This window comes from Labrus mixtus, unplaced genomic scaffold (genome assembly GCF_963584025.1).
Source record: "Labrus mixtus unplaced genomic scaffold, fLabMix1.1 SCAFFOLD_104, whole genome shotgun sequence".
In the NCBI taxonomy this organism is placed as follows: Eukaryota; Metazoa; Chordata; class Actinopteri; order Labriformes; family Labridae; genus Labrus; species Labrus mixtus.
The window spans coordinates 20,444-36,398 of NW_026870172.1; the positions used below are offsets into that span (position 1 = coordinate 20,444).

The window sequence follows — 15,955 nt, forward strand, 5'->3', positions numbered from 1 at the left end:
CCGATCTGAAGTTAAATGTCACTTTAATGTTTGAGATATAATTGTTATGCTTTGCAGTAACAATTAGGGGCCGGAATGTAAGCGCCATTTTTGCATTAATAAGTTTGATTATTATTGTTTGGATTATGATTTGCTAGATCATAGCAGACGATATGTTTGTGTTTATCTTGGGAATATTTACTGAGATTATTCCTATTTTATTTTGAAGGTTTGTTGTGATTCTGTAAGACTTCCGTAGTCATGTGGTCAGGAGACAGGAAGTAAAGTTTATTGTTGTGTTACGCTGTCTAAGTAAAATAAACGAGTGACGGCGGAGCAACACGGTAGTTTTACCGTGGACACATGGGAACATGTGTGAAGCCAACTCAACGCGTAAAACAGTGTAATGTCGTCACTATAGAGTGGTTAAGAAAGAACTCAGTTTAAGAACATCAGATTTATTAAGAAGACCGAAGAAACCACTACAGTTAACTTTGGTGTTTTTTAAAATTACATATTTTTGTGTTTGCTTGCCAGTGCTGCCACCATCACTTGCTAATGCTGTTAAACCGAGAGAAATACACGTTAATTATTAATGTCAGCTAAAGGCAAGTTTATGTTGCTGTGTATATGAAACTTCTGACTTTTCAGGCTTTTTTCGTAACTGTATAGAATTTGTAGCATCATAAAATATAAATGAGGACAAAGAGATACTTGCTACAGCTACATTTCTAGTAGTGATGAAACTAAAATATCTAAATATCGTTTTATTTCCCTGATTCACTGCTTTGTTCTCGATTACTGCGCTCCCTCTCCCTATTAAGTGTATACTCGCTCAACCCTCTCTCTCTCTCTCTCTCATTGAGCCTCCATCCCAAACTGCCATTTCAACCAGCAGACTTTGCTACGAGCTGATTGGCTATGACTTACATTCTAAAATCAGCTGCTGGAGACTTGACAAGTTGAGTCACAGGCGACAACATCAGCCGGTTTGATTCGAGACGAAACGGGCCAGTTCACACTGCTGCAACGTTTACCTGCAACGTTCTAAAACGGTTTCGTTTCGTCTCGTCGCAAATCTTTGGTCTGCACTGGGCTTAAACTAATCTAACTAATTAATTGAGGCGGTGGTAGACTAGCAACTCCCATGTTTTGCAAGGTAAAAGACTTTCACTAAATATAACCAAAATGGCTCTAAAAAGTTGTCTAACCCAGCTTTAAAATGTTAATAGCCAATCCACACTGCCAGTACAAAGTAGCCTTGTGTAAATGAGATACGCATAGGAAGCAATGATGAATTTTGAATTTACATAGTGTAATTCAACATTATTATTATTAATAGGCTGTGTACAACTGACACAAACACTACTTGCAAAATGTAAGAACTTACCTTTGTATGGGTTGATAAAATGCTCTGTGAGACCAGCCTTGTCAGTTTTCAGTTTAATGTGTTGTTCGGCATCCTGTTGAGGACGGACTCGTCTTCTCCTCACAGATCTCTCCATTATCGCTTCATTGCCAGCCATATCATCTGTTTGACAGAATATTTCATGTATAATTAACATATGTGAGCCACCCAGTTAAGCTAACATACATTTATTAGTTTCCTTTATACCAGGATATACATTTTATATTGATAGCTTAGTCACAAACTAATGCAGGCTTTTTACCCTCATAATCAAATCTCTTAAGTAGCAAATGCAGTGGATTTACCTGGAGGAAACCTGTTGTGATCCTCAGTGTGTAGCTCAAGGTATTTACCCTTCTCTCACACACACTCGTTATTTTATTATGCACACAAGAATATATCTATATACAGTGGGTCCGGAAAGTATTCAGACCCCTTTACATTTTTCACTCTGTTTCATTGCAGCCATTTGCTAAAATCAAAAAAGTTCATTTTATTTCTCATTAATGTACACTCAGCACCCCATCTTGACAGAAAAAAAACAGAAATGTAGAAATTTTTGCAAATTTATTAAAAAAGAAAAACTGAAATATCACATGGTCATAAGTATTCAGACCCTTTGCTCAGTATTGAGTAGAAGCACCCTTCTGAGCTAGTACAGCCACGAGTCTTCTTGGGAATGATGCAACAAGTTTTTCACACCTGGGCAGTTCCTTCGACCTCATGATTCTCATTTGCTCTGACATGCACTGTGAGCTGTAAGGTCTTATATAGACAGGTGTGTGCCTTTCCTAATCAAGTCCAATCAGTTTAATTAAACACAGCTGGACTCCAATGAAGGAGCAGAACCATCTCAAGGAGGATCAGAAGAAATGGACAGCATGTGATATGCATCTTGATATGCATTGGGTTTTAGACACTAAATTGTTTTCTATATGTTTTCTTTTAAAACGTGATGATTTTATGAATTTCATTTTGATGCCTTTATGAAGCACTTTGTCATATGGATTAAGAAGAGTGCTCTATATATAAAGATAATAATAATAACAATAATAATAATAATTATTATTATTATTATTGTTATTATTATTATTATATTATTACTTTTGGGGTCGTTCAAACTCACACACACACAAGCTACTCATACCTAATTGGGGACATTCATCTGTGTATAATGTTAAAACACCAGTATGTAAGTCTGTCAGTACTTTAGGAGACATTCCAAACACAGATCATTGTCCTTACAGTACATTACTACTTGGGTTGTCATAAGAGAAACACTGGACAATAATACATACTCTGAAACCCACTGAGTACTACACTGAGAACAAATACCTTACAATCTCTAAGAGATTAAGTAGTATTTTATAAACTGGCCCCTACCTGAGGTCTGTCCCTGACATCAGGTGTCAGCTGCTCGCTGACATCAGGTGCCATTTTCTGCTGGAAAAGGAAACCGGAAAAAAATTAAAACAATCATGATATAGGTCAAATCTCAAGACACAATGAGATCAGTTTCATCTGAAAATGACCAAAACAACTATTATCAACATTAAACAAATTGTACCTGTCTGCGCCAAGGCCAGTCTGAATCCCCGTAATTGTAAGTTATTTCTTCACCTGGGGCGATGTCTCTTAGGGCAAACAGGCAAAGATGTGGCATCCCACCAACATCAATAGCTTTTATCCTACAGTTAGGCTTGATGTGGTCATCATTCACAAGCCTTCCCAGTGACTTGTCTTCAACAGATGCATCAAGACTTAAGGAAAAGAATATTGATGTTAAGAGTAGAAGTTACCTACTTTGTTTGGCTACAGTGTTAAGAAGGGCACGTTTTATTTGAAAGCTGAGCAAACAATTGAGGTAGCTTGCAGCAATATACATTTACAGGGTACTACCGGGGTGGTGAGCCTCTTGCATGGTTTGTTAGAAATTGGGATATCCTTAGGTTAACAGGCCATTCAAAGCTCATTTCCTAAAACTATTGTAATGTATTACACCTGCCAACAAAAGCATATTTATTATAACTTACCACCAACATCCCCCTTTCCATTTGAAGTCAAACAGGAATACTGCTTCTGTGTCATTGTAGTTCTTCGTAAGAAGACCATCCTGTTTGAAAAGTTTACCACGGTATTCAAGCACGAAATCTCCTTTGTTGAAAACCTCCACAGCAAGCACACCTCGACCTTTAAAGTAAGAAAAAACACCAATTACTATTTTTTATCCACTAGCACAGTCTACCATCTTTCAAATTGGAGCCTAATACTTTGCAAGCTAAGGCAAAGCTGTGCAACAGTAGTGTAACATAAAAATACCCTATCAGAGATGGGGACTTGAGTTTCAGACTTGGACTTGAGTAGCACTTAAACTTGTACGCCATAACATTTGAGATACATTGTTTCTAGCGGCCTCTTTGACAGTAAGATGTAATTGCAGGCGAGCCTGTTCTTTCAGAGCCCTCCATCCTGTCACGTTCACGGTCAATATGTGTTGACTTTTTTTTTTTTTTGCTCTTTTGTAAACTTTATTGAAACACATTCACCTCTCTACTTCCAGTCCGTCCCCTATGTCTATATGTTACCCTCTTAAATCCATACACACATGTTCCTATTACACTTCTGCCCTTACTACAAGCCTGACTCAGAAGTTGGAAGTTCCCAATTTCCGTTTACAAGTGAACGCAGCATAACCGTTAGTGACGATCTCGGCCGACAGACCAACCGCTGTCAGCAGCGTCACTAACATGGCGGCCTATTACATCTAGCCCGGGACTGTCGCCACAGACACAGATATTGAAAAACTTGGCAAAAAGGCAAGTAGAAGTGCTTTCATTAGTGGGTCATATGATCAATCACCATTGTTTTAACTCACTCTTTGATAGATAGTAACTTAAAAGGCAATTAAATAGATGAAAATCTTACAGAGTATAACTTTAAGTTGCACACAAATGTGACTTGAGACTTGACTTGGACTCGCCCCCCAAAGACTTGAGACTCGACTCAGACTTGAGATTTGGGACTTGTGCACAATCTTTTTATTTTTGTACTTTTTGGTGCATTAACATCACAAGCAGAATGTCATTCCCTCTGGTGCGCGAGCGGCCACGCTCCACAGGTGACACCATGGTGAGCACATCACCTGCTGCTGCTGCTGCTGCAGTTTTATTACCATTTGTCATATCGCCTGGCTTTAATAACTTCACGCAAAGCCTAAACAAAATAATCACCGAATACAACGTCTGTAATATGAACATAAAGGGCGCTGGATCGACCACATCAAATTTTATCAGGAAGCTGAAAACGCACCCAGATAGGTCCGTCAAGTTAGCAAACATGTTAAGCTCAGCTGCATAAGCTATCAACGTTAGTTTGCTACTAATGTTAGCTTTGTGAGTGGTTAACTTTGGTGTTTTTTAAAATTACATATTTTTGTGTTTGCTTGCCAGTGCTGCCACCATCACTTGCTAATGCTGTTAAACCGAGAGAAATACACGTTAATTATTAATGTCAGCTAAAGGCAAGTTTATGTTGCTGTGTATATGAAACTTCTGACTTTTCAGGCTTTTTTCGTAACTGTATAGAATTTGTAGCATCATAAAATATAAATGAGGACAAAGAGATACTTGCTACAGCTACATTTCTAGTAGTGATGAAACTAAAATATCTAAATATCGTTTTATTTCCCTGATTCACTGCTTTGTTCTCGATTACTGCGCTCCCTCTCCCTATTAAGTGTATACTCGCTCAACCCTCTCTCTCTCTCTCATTGAGCCTCCATCCCAAACTGCCATTTCAACCAGCAGACTTTGCTACGAGCTGATTGGCTATGACTTACATTCTAAAATCAGCTGCTGGAGACTTGACAAGTTGAGTCACAGGCGACAACATCAGCCGGTTTGATTCGAGACGAAACGGGCCAGTTCACACTGCTGCAACGTTTACCTGCAACGTTCTAAAACGGTTTCGTTTCGTCTCGTCGCAAATCTTTGGTCTGCACTGGGCTTAAACTAATCTAACTAATTAATTGAGGCGGTGGTAGACTAGCAACTCCCATGTTTTGCAAGGTAAAAGACTTTCACTAAATATAACCAAAATGGCTCTAAAAAGTTGTCTAACCCAGCTTTACAATGTTAATAGCCAATCCACACTGCCAGTACAAAGTAGCCTTGTGTAAATGAGATACGCATAGGAAGCAATGATGAATTTTGAATTTACATAGTGTAATTCAACATTATTATTATTAATAGGCTGTGTACAACTGACACAAACACTACTTGCAAAATGTAAGAACTTACCTTTGTATGGGTTGATAAAATGCTCTGTGAGACCAGCCTTGTCAGTTTTCAGTTTAATGTGTTGTTCGGCATCCTGTTGAGGACGGACTCGTCTTCTCCTCACAGATCTCTCCATTATCGCTTCATTGCCAGCCATATCATCTGTTTGACAGAATATTTCATGTATAATTAACATATGTGAGCCACCCAGTTAAGCTAACATACATTTATTAGTTTCCTTTATACCAGGATATACATTTTATATTGATAGCTTAGTCACAAACTAATGCAGGCTTTTTACCCTCATAATCAAATCTCTTAAGTAGCAAATGCAGTGGATTTACCTGGAGGAAACCTGTTGTGATCCTCAGTGTGTAGCTCAAGGTATTTACCCTTCTCTCACACACACTCGTTATTTTATTATGCACACAAGAATATATCTATATACAGTGGGTCCGGAAAGTATTCAGACCCCTTTACATTTTTCACTCTGTTTCATTGCAGCCATTTGCTAAAATCAAAAAAGTTCATTTTATTTCTCATTAATGTACACTCAGCACCCCATCTTGACAGAAAAAAAACAGAAATGTAGAAATTTTCGCAAATTTATTAAAAAAGAAAAACTGAAATATCACATGGTCATAAGTATTCAGACCCTTTGCTCAGTATTGAGTAGAAGCACCCTTCTGAGCTAGTACAGCCACGAGTCTTCTTGGGAATGATGCAACAAGTTTTTCACACCTGGGCAGTTCCTTCGACCTCATGATTCTCATTTGCTCTGACATGCACTGTGAGCTGTAAGGTCTTATATAGACAGGTGTGTGCCTTTCCTAATCAAGTCCAATCAGTTTAATTAAACACAGCTGGACTCCAATGAAGGAGCAGAACCATCTCAAGGAGGATCAGAAGAAATGGACAGCATGTGATATGCATCTTGATATGCATTGGGTTTTAGACACTAAATTGTTTTCTATATGTTTTCTTTTAAAACGTGATGATTTTATGAATTTCATTTTGATGCCTTTATGAAGCACTTTGTCATATGGATTAAGAAGAGTGCTCTATATATAAAGATAATAATAATAACAATAATAATAATAATTATTATTATTATTATTGTTATTATTATTATTATATTATTACTTTTGGGGTCGTTCAAACTCACACACACACAAGCTACTCATACCTAATTGGGGACATTCATCTGTGTATAATGTTAAAACACCAGTATGTAAGTCTGTCAGTACTTTAGGAGACATTCCAAACACAGATCATTGTCCTTACAGTACATTACTACTTGGGTTGTCATAAGAGAAACACTGGACAATAATACATACTCTGAAACCCACTGAGTACTACACTGAGAACAAATACCTTACAATCTCTAAGAGATTAAGTAGTATTTTATAAACTGGCCCCTACCTGAGGTCTGTCCCTGACATCAGGTGTCAGCTGCTCGCTGACATCAGGTGCCATTTTCTGCTGGAAAAGGAAACCGGAAAAAAATTAAAACAATCATGATATAGGTCAAATCTCAAGACACAATGAGATCAGTTTCATCTGAAAATGACCAAAACAACTATTATCAACATTAAACAAATTGTACCTGTCTGCGCCAAGGCCAGTCTGAATCCCCGTAATTGTAAGTTATTTCTTCACCTGGGGCGATGTCTCTTAGGGCAAACAGGCAAAGATGTGGCATCCCACCAACATCAATAGCTTTTATCCTACAGTTAGGCTTGATGTGGTCATCATTCACAAGCCTTCCCAGTGACTTGTCTTCAACAGATGCATCAAGACTTAAGGAAAAGAATATTGATGTTAAGAGTAGAAGTTACCTACTTTGTTTGGCTACAGTGTTAAGAAGGGCACGTTTTATTTGAAAGCTGAGCAAACAATTGAGGTAGCTTGCAGCAATATACATTTACAGGGTACTACCGGGGTGGTGAGCCTCTTGCATGGTTTGTTAGAAATTGGGATATCCTTAGGTTAACAGGCCATTCAAAGCTCATTTCCTAAAACTATTGTAATGTATTACACCTGCCAACAAAAGCATATTTATTATAACTTACCACCAACATCCCCCTTTCCATTTGAAGTCAAACAGGAATACTGCTTCTGTGTCATTGTAGTTCTTCGTAAGAAGACCATCCTGTTTGAAAAGTTTACCACGGTATTCAAGCACGAAATCTCCTTTGTTGAAAACCTCCACAGCAAGCACACCTCGACCTTTAAAGTAAGAAAAAACACCAATTACTATTTTTTATCCACTAGCACAGTCTACCATCTTTCAAATTGGAGCCTAATACTTTGCAAGCTAAGGCAAAGCTGTGCAACAGTAGTGTAACATAAAAATACCCTATCAGAGATGGGGACTTGAGTTTCAGACTTGGACTTGAGTAGCACTTAAACTTGTACGCCATAACATTTGAGATACATTGTTTCTAGCGGCCTCTTTGACAGTAAGATGTAATTGCAGGCGAGCCTGTTCTTTCAGAGCCCTCCATCCTGTCACGTTCACGGTCAATATGTGTTGACTTTCTTTTTTTTTTGCTCTTTTGTAAACTTTATTGAAACACATTCACCTCTCTACTTCCAGTCCGTCCCCTATGTCTATATGTTACCCTCTTAAATCCATACACACATGTTCCTATTACACTTCTGCCCTTACTACAAGCCTGACTCAGAAGTTGGAAGTTCCCAATTTCCGTTTACAAGTGAACGCAGCATAACCGTTAGTGACGATCTCGGCCGACAGACCAACCGCTGTCAGCAGCGTCACTAACATGGCGGCCTATTACATCTAGCCCGGGACTGTCGCCACAGACACAGATATTGAAAAACTTGGCAAAAAGGCAAGTAGAAGTGCTTTCATTAGTGGGTCATATGATCAATCACCATTGTTTTAACTCACTCTTTGATAGATAGTAACTTAAAAGGCAATTAAATAGATGAAAATCTTACAGAGTATAACTTTAAGTTGCACACAAATGTGACTTGAGACTTGACTTGGACTCGCCCCCCAAAGACTTGAGACTCGACTCAGACTTGAGATTTGGGACTTGTGCACAATCTTTTTATTTTTGTACTTTTTGGTGCATTAACATCACAAGCAGAATGTCATTCCCTCTGGTGCGCGAGCGGCCACGCTCCACAGGTGACACCATGGTGAGCACATCACCTGCTGCTGCTGCTGCTGCAGTTTTATTACCATTTGTCATATCGCCTGGCTTTAATAACTTCACGCAAAGCCTAAACAAAATAATCACCGAATACAACGTCTGTAATATGAACATAAAGGGCGCTGGATCGACCACATCAAATTTTATCAGGAAGCTGAAAACGCACCCAGATAGGTCCGTCAAGTTAGCAAACATGTTAAGCTCAGCTGCATAAGCTATCAACGTTAGTTTGCTACTAATGTTAGCTTTGTGAGTGGTTAACTTTGGTGTTTTTTAAAATTACATATTTTTGTGTTTGCTTGCCAGTGCTGCCACCATCACTTGCTAATGCTGTTAAACCGAGAGAAATACACGTTAATTATTAATGTCAGCTAAAGGCAAGTTTATGTTGCTGTGTATATGAAACTTCTGACTTTTCAGGCTTTTTTCATAACTGTATAGAATTTGTAGCATCATAAAATATAAATGAGGACAAAGAGATACTTGCTACAGCTACATTTCTAGTAGTGATGAAACTAAAATATCTAAATATCGTTTTATTTCCCTGATTCACTGCTTTGTTCTCGATTACTGCGCTCCCTCTCCCTATTAAGTGTATACTCGCTCAACCCTCTCTCTCTCTCTCATTGAGCCTCCATCCCAAACTGCCATTTCAACCAGCAGACTTTGCTACGAGCTGATTGGCTATGACTTACATTCTAAAATCAGCTGCTGGAGACTTGACAAGTTGAGTCACAGGCGACAACATCAGCCGGTTTGATTCGAGACGAAACGGGCCAGTTCACACTGCTGCAACGTTTACCTGCAACGTTCTAAAACGGTTTCGTTTCGTCTCGTCGCAAATCTTTGGTCTGAACTGGGCTTAAACTAATCTAACTAATTAATTGAGGCGGTGGTAGACTAGCAACTCCCATGTTTTGCAAGGTAAAAGACTTTCACTAAATATAACCAAAATGGCTCTAAAAAGTTGTCTAACCCAGCTTTAAAATGTTAATAGCCAATCCACACTGCCAGTACAAAGTAGCCTTGTGTAAATGAGATACGCATAGGAAGCAATGATGAATTTTGAATTTACATAGTGTAATTCAACATTATTATTATTAATAGGCTGTGTACAACTGACACAAACACTACTTGCAAAATGTAAGAACTTACCTTTGTATGGGTTGATAAAATGCTCTGTGAGACCAGCCTTGTCAGTTTTCAGTTTAATGTGTTGTTCGGCATCCTGTTGAGGACGGACTCGTCTTCTCCTCACAGATCTCTCCATTATCGCTTCATTGCCAGCCATATCATCTGTTTGACAGAATATTTCATGTATAATTAACATATGTGAGCCACCCAGTTAAGCTAACATACATTTATTAGTTTCCTTTATACCAGGATATACATTTTATATTGATAGCTTAGTCACAAACTAATGCAGGCTTTTTACCCTCATAATCAAATCTCTTAAGTAGCAAATGCAGTGGATTTACCTGGAGGAAACCTGTTGTGATCCTCAGTGTGTAGCTCAAGGTATATACCCTTCTCTCACACACACTCGTTATTTTATTATGCACACAAGAATATATCTATATACAGTGGGTCCGGAAAGTATTCAGACCCCTTTACATTTTTCACTCTGTTTCATTGCAGCCATTTGCTAAAATCAAAAAAGTTCATTTTATTTCTCATTAATGTACACTCAGCACCCCATCTTGACAGAAAAAAAACAGAAATGTAGAAATTTTTGCAAATTTATTAAAAAAGAAAAACTGAAATATCACATGGTCATAAGTATTCAGACCCTTTGCTCAGTATTGAGTAGAAGCACCCTTCTGAGCTAGTACAGCCATGAGTCTTCTTGGGAATGATGCAACAAGTTTTTCACACCTGGGCAGTTCCTTCGACCTCATGATTCTCATTTGCTCTGACATGCACTGTGAGCTGTAAGGTCTTATATAGACAGGTGTGTGCCTTTCCTAATCAAGTCCAATCAGTTTAATTAAACACAGCTGGACTCCAATGAAGGAGCAGAACCATCTCAAGGAGGATCAGAAGAAATGAACAGCATGTGAGTTAAATATGAGTGTCACAGCAAAGGGTCTGAATACTTATGACCATGTGATATTTCAGTTTTTCTTTTTTAATAAATTAGCAAATATTTCTACATTTCTGTTTTTTTTCTGTCAAGATGGGGTGCTGAGTGTACATTAATGAGAAATACAATGAACTTTTTTGATTTTAGCAAATGGCTGCAATGAAACAGAGTGAAAAATGTAAAGGGGTCTGAATACTTTCCGGACCCACTGTATATAATAAATCATATTCCTAACATCAAAATACTGAGTGAAGTTTAGAAAGAATTTAGAACACAGACATCAGTCAGTATTTGTCAGATTTTAAGATACTGGCACAATAAGCTAAACAGTTAAATGACTGGGGACAGAGCAGATTGAAATATCACTTTCTACATATTTACATGTTTATGCTCGTTGAACAGGTGTATTGATAAAGCACTGGCATTTTTCTCCTGAAGGTTTATTGTACTTACAGTAAAGAGTATGAGGAGCTCCTCTCTGTGTCTGAGCTGTCAGCTCTGACACAGAGAAATGACACCAAAACATTAAAAAAGTACAGATAAAAGAACCAGTAATGTCAGAGCTTATCAATACTACTGTCTTTAATCATTTAGCCCAGGTGACCGTTTAATATCATGTTTCAGTGTCCATCCTACCACTCCCTAACTAATCTCACACCAAGCAATTCCTGAAAGTTGGCAACCCTGCTAATATTACCTTGAAATGACAGTCTTGATGGTGGCTTGCTGCAGTTCAGTTATTCTGATGTTTAATAAGACTATCCATCACCAGAACAACTTGCTAAAGCTTGTTTTCTACCCAGCTTACTTAGCCAGAGTGCAACTCGCTAGCTAACGTTAGCTAGCGAGTTGCACGTTAGCTAACGTTAGTTAGCTTTGTGGATAAATATCAATTTATCTTCACCAACTTCACAGAAAATTATCAGTTTCACATTTTTTTGAGTTCACTGTCATAACATGACTGGATGAACCACATGGCATAAAAACCTGATAAACTCTGAAAAGAAACATCAAGTTTGCTTACCTGAAAGGCCGCTCCTCATCTCCCTGCTGTCTGTCTGCAGCTCACATAGCTCACGCGAAGGGGAGGGGGAGGAGGAGGGGAGGCGGCTCGCGGCTCGCGGCGCGGGAAAACTTCACTTTGTAGGAGTTGAACACAAGATGTTGAATTATCTTTCTATCATGACCACTTTCTTTTAGTTGATTTTAGATTGATCAATTTATTGAATGAGTTGGTAATTTGTGTTTAGTTTATAAATATTCAACAGTGACTATAAGATATAAATAATACAGGCAACAGTTCACCCCTATAGGATTGATTAATTAACCTACAGTATATTACATAGGTACACCTGCTTGTGTGTCCATAGTGATGGCAAAAGTGGGTTGGGAACAGCAAGTGTGCTCTCTTCAGCTGTTTCAGTGACATTATCCAGCATGTGTCACAAATGTACGCTTTACAGAGAAAGTTTTTATAGGTCTTAAAGACTCTTAGTAATTATTGAAATGATGATTCATAATTCAGTCAATTTAGCAAACGATCGAATGATTCAGTTGATCAAATAAATGGCCAAAAATTCTGAACACCCCCTTGTCCTCTTTTTATTAGGTCTATTTTTCTTTAAGCTTTCTTAGCCTGAAGTTTAGAAAATCTTTGTCAAAATAAACGATGACGGGGAGCCGATAGTCGCACGCCCCACGTATGGAGGCTGTAGTCCTCTTCACAGCGACGGTTGTCAGCCTTTTGCTGCATGTCGCCCACCACTCTCTCCTCCCAACTTTTCCTGTCTCTCTTCATCTTTCCTATCTGACAAAGGCAAAATAAACCATGACGACTGGGCCTAATCAGGAGGAAATCCAGGCAGCAAGGAGACACACTGAAATGCTGAAACCAGAAAAGAGGATGCTGAAATATCAGCAGCTGATTTTAGAAGGTTGTAAGGGTAAGGGATGAAATGTGGAGTCACATTTAGAGGGGTAAAGTTCAGGTGTACACACACAGTTGACCAGATAACTTACAGCACCACAAAAAAATCTCTTTTCAGGATTGTTTTATTCTTAGTTTTATTTACATAAATATTCAGGTGGCTTTGTTCAGTTGGGGGGCGGGGGATCCCAAAATGACTCGGACAGACAGAACGTGGGGATGAATCATGAGGGACGTCATTTCTTCTCAGGAGCCTCTCCAGCCTCCAGTTTGGGCGGGGCGTCTTTGGGCTCCCTGTGCGCCGGGAAAACCTCCCAGGGCGTGTTCAGGTCAAACTTCCTGAACTCCTGCGACAGCTCCACGGGCTCAGCCACCACGCGCTTCACCTCGTCATCATAGCGCACCTGAGGAGGGAGACACGCGTCAGTTGTCAATATGAATGCATGTTTACATCTCTTCAAAGCAGTTTGAGGGTTTTTGAGGTTATCATTGATGCATCCCAAAGACTAAAAAAAAACTCAAAAATGTAACAAGAAATAATCCACAAGGAGCTTTTTCTTTTATGAGATCCTGACCAGATGATACATTTTTAAAACCAGATCTAAGAGGCTAATTTAATTATTTATTCCTTCAAGGAAATAGATGCACTTAAAGTACTACTGAAAGTACTTTGAGGATAAATTATCCTTTCTTGGCAGGAACTATAGAGGATGTGTTCAGGGCCGGTGGGAGCCCTGACTTCATTACCATGAGCTCTATAAATAATTGAATAAAAAAACACAAACACAGGCTCCAGCAGAGGTTGAGACTAAACGTCTGGGCACAGCTTCCATCCTGCCAGTCTCACTGACACCATGCCAATACTACTGCATTTATTTTTGGAAGGAAACAAAATGATTAATTCACCGATGAGGCAGATTAAAACAGACCAAGCTGCACTGTTGCAGCAGGACGTGTTGTTGTCAGCACTCACCTCCACGTATCCCGAGAGAGGAAAGTCCTTCCTGAAGGGATGACCCTCGAAGCCGTAGTCGGTCAGAATACGCCTCAGGTCTGGGTGGTTGGCGAAGAACACACCGAACATGTCCCACACCTGGCAAAACACACAGAAACGCCAAAATCACACAATTACTCCAGCTAATCTATTTGACTCGCTAAAGAGGAATTCAGTTTTTTTATAACAAATTTAAAAGGTGCACTGATCAACTGACATTGTAGCTATAAATAGATCGTATTCTTTGTTGTTTGTCTCTATCCTTCTCTTCTTCCTGCATCTCCCTCTATCCCAACACAATCTCAGCAGACGGCTGTCCATCATGAGTCTGGTTCTGCCTCTTAGGGCGCACTCACATGCTTCACCCCTAAAGTCCAGTTCATTTGACTAGTGCACGATACACTTCCCCTGGCATGCTTTGGACGAAGCGATTGGCTTTAGCACGGTACGGGACAACTGGGCCTAGTGTGAGTGCGCCAGCAGACGCTGTCTTAAACGTGCAATACATACAAACTTGACTGAGTTGAAGTTGTCTCATTTCCCCTGAACATTATTTTGCAGCCATCACAGACTGTTTCATGGCTGCAGGATGAAACAATCTACTGAAACAAATCCAAAACTTCTTCTAGTTGTCAGTCATTTGAACCCAGGTTTTTTCCCCCCCTTTTTTTAGTCCCCACTGAGAAAGACTGACGTGGGATTCAAATAAATAAATGCTGACTCTTCAGACTGGGCCTGCAGGTTCTGACTCAGCTCCCTCTCGTACCAGTTTGCAGCCATGTGGACCGGCACAGCAGAGTCCACAGGGGTTAACTCATCTGTGTACGTCTTAACACGGATACGGGAGTTGTAGCGCAGCGACAGCAGGTTGTACACAATCTGTGAAGCAACAAAGACACATTATCAACAACATTCAGACAACTTAAATGTATCTTAAGAGAACCAGAACAGGCACAGAAATATTGTTAGAAGAAAAGTAAAAAAAAGTGTAGAAAGAATAAAAGCCGAATCAGTCTCTGTCTGTGTGTCCGTGGTTTGACAGCTACCTCAAAGCGGTTCTGCCGTGAGGGGATGTCGACAGCCGTCAGGTCGATCATGTTCCTGAACTGGGCGTTGGTGTGGTCCCTCAGGAAGGTCAGCACAGGGACAACGCCATCAGGATGGATCATCACCTCCAGCTCATTATAACAGGTCACCTACACATCCAAATGAGTAAATGCATTTAGCTCAAGTGGTCTCAATTTGTTCTGCATGAAGTTTGAGTGAACTGATGTTAGAACACAGCATGATAAAATCTCTGAGTTCTTAGGGGCGCCTGTAGCCTAGTGGTTGGTTGCGCGCCCCATGTACTGAGGCTATAGCCCTCAAAGCTGGCGGCCGTGTGGCTCCTTTCCCACGATATATATGACCCTAGCCACTGTTCTTTCTCTAAAAAATAAACGGCATAAAAAAAATCCGAAGAGAGAGTGGGAGGGTGTGACGTTTATTCCCTGCAATCCGTGCACAATCACAGACTGTATGCACATGACCGGTGCGATCTCTGTGCACGTAATTGAACAGCTGCATTAAGTTTCCTGTTCTCCAGTATGTTCTTCTCTGCTCTTTTGTTGATGTTGTGATTCTGCTAAACTACACGTAACATGAGTATAAAGACAAATATTGCAACACATTGAAATTTGCAGGGCTGCATATTATGTGAAAAGCACTCTAGTATATAATGTTCATAAAGAAGCAGATGAACTGACCTGAACCTGCTGGATGTATTTGGGCATCATTTCGGACACATACTCCCCAAACGCTGTCAGCTGGTTGTGAGTGACGGCATCCTTGGGCCTGACGGTGGCTGCATAAAGAAAAGAGGACAATTCAACAACGACAGCTCTAATCACACAAAACTCACATTCATTCAATCCCCCGCCGGGGACCAGGCCACCACCCCTAATTGTTAAAAAAGAGGAAACACTGCTATCTATTTATTTCTCTACCATACTTCTTTTTTTTTTTAAAGCCCCTCCCCATTTAAGGCCCAGTCTCTTTGACTAGCCTAAATGTTGTGGGCGGCAGTAGCTCAGTCTGTAGGGACTTGGGTTGGGAATCGGAGGGGC

At 39.7% G+C, this 15,955-nt stretch overlaps 1 protein-coding gene across 1 annotated transcript; it reads right to left on the bottom strand.

Moving 5' to 3' along the window:
* Positions 1–12,963: 12,963 nt before the first annotated feature.
* Positions 12,964–15,730, bottom strand: LOC132965592 (NADH dehydrogenase [ubiquinone] iron-sulfur protein 3, mitochondrial-like). Its single transcript, XM_061033745.1, has 5 exons — positions 15,596–15,730; positions 14,897–15,046; positions 14,606–14,729; positions 13,830–13,951; positions 12,964–13,260 (listed from the first exon to the last, which is right to left on the bottom strand). The coding sequence occupies exons 1-5, from the start codon at positions 15,623–15,625 to the stop codon at positions 13,093–13,095; spliced, it is 594 nt and encodes a 197-aa protein (XP_060889728.1). The 5' UTR covers positions 15,626–15,730; the 3' UTR covers positions 12,964–13,092.
* Between the last annotated feature and the right edge of the window lie 225 nt (positions 15,731–15,955).

Excerpts from the sequence above, each read along its gene's own strand:
- LOC132965592 (XM_061033745.1), bottom strand. The coding sequence starts at position 15,625 with ATGATGCCCAAATACATCCAGCAGGTTCAG. Across the intron at positions 15,047-15,595 it reads AATACATCCAGCAGGTTCAG|GTGACCTGTTATAATGAGCT; the intron begins GTCAGTTCATCT and ends TTGGATGTGTAG. Across the intron at positions 13,952-14,605 it reads TGCAAACTGGTACGAGAGGG|AGGTGTGGGACATGTTCGGT; the intron begins AGCTGAGTCAGA and ends GTGTGTTTTGCC.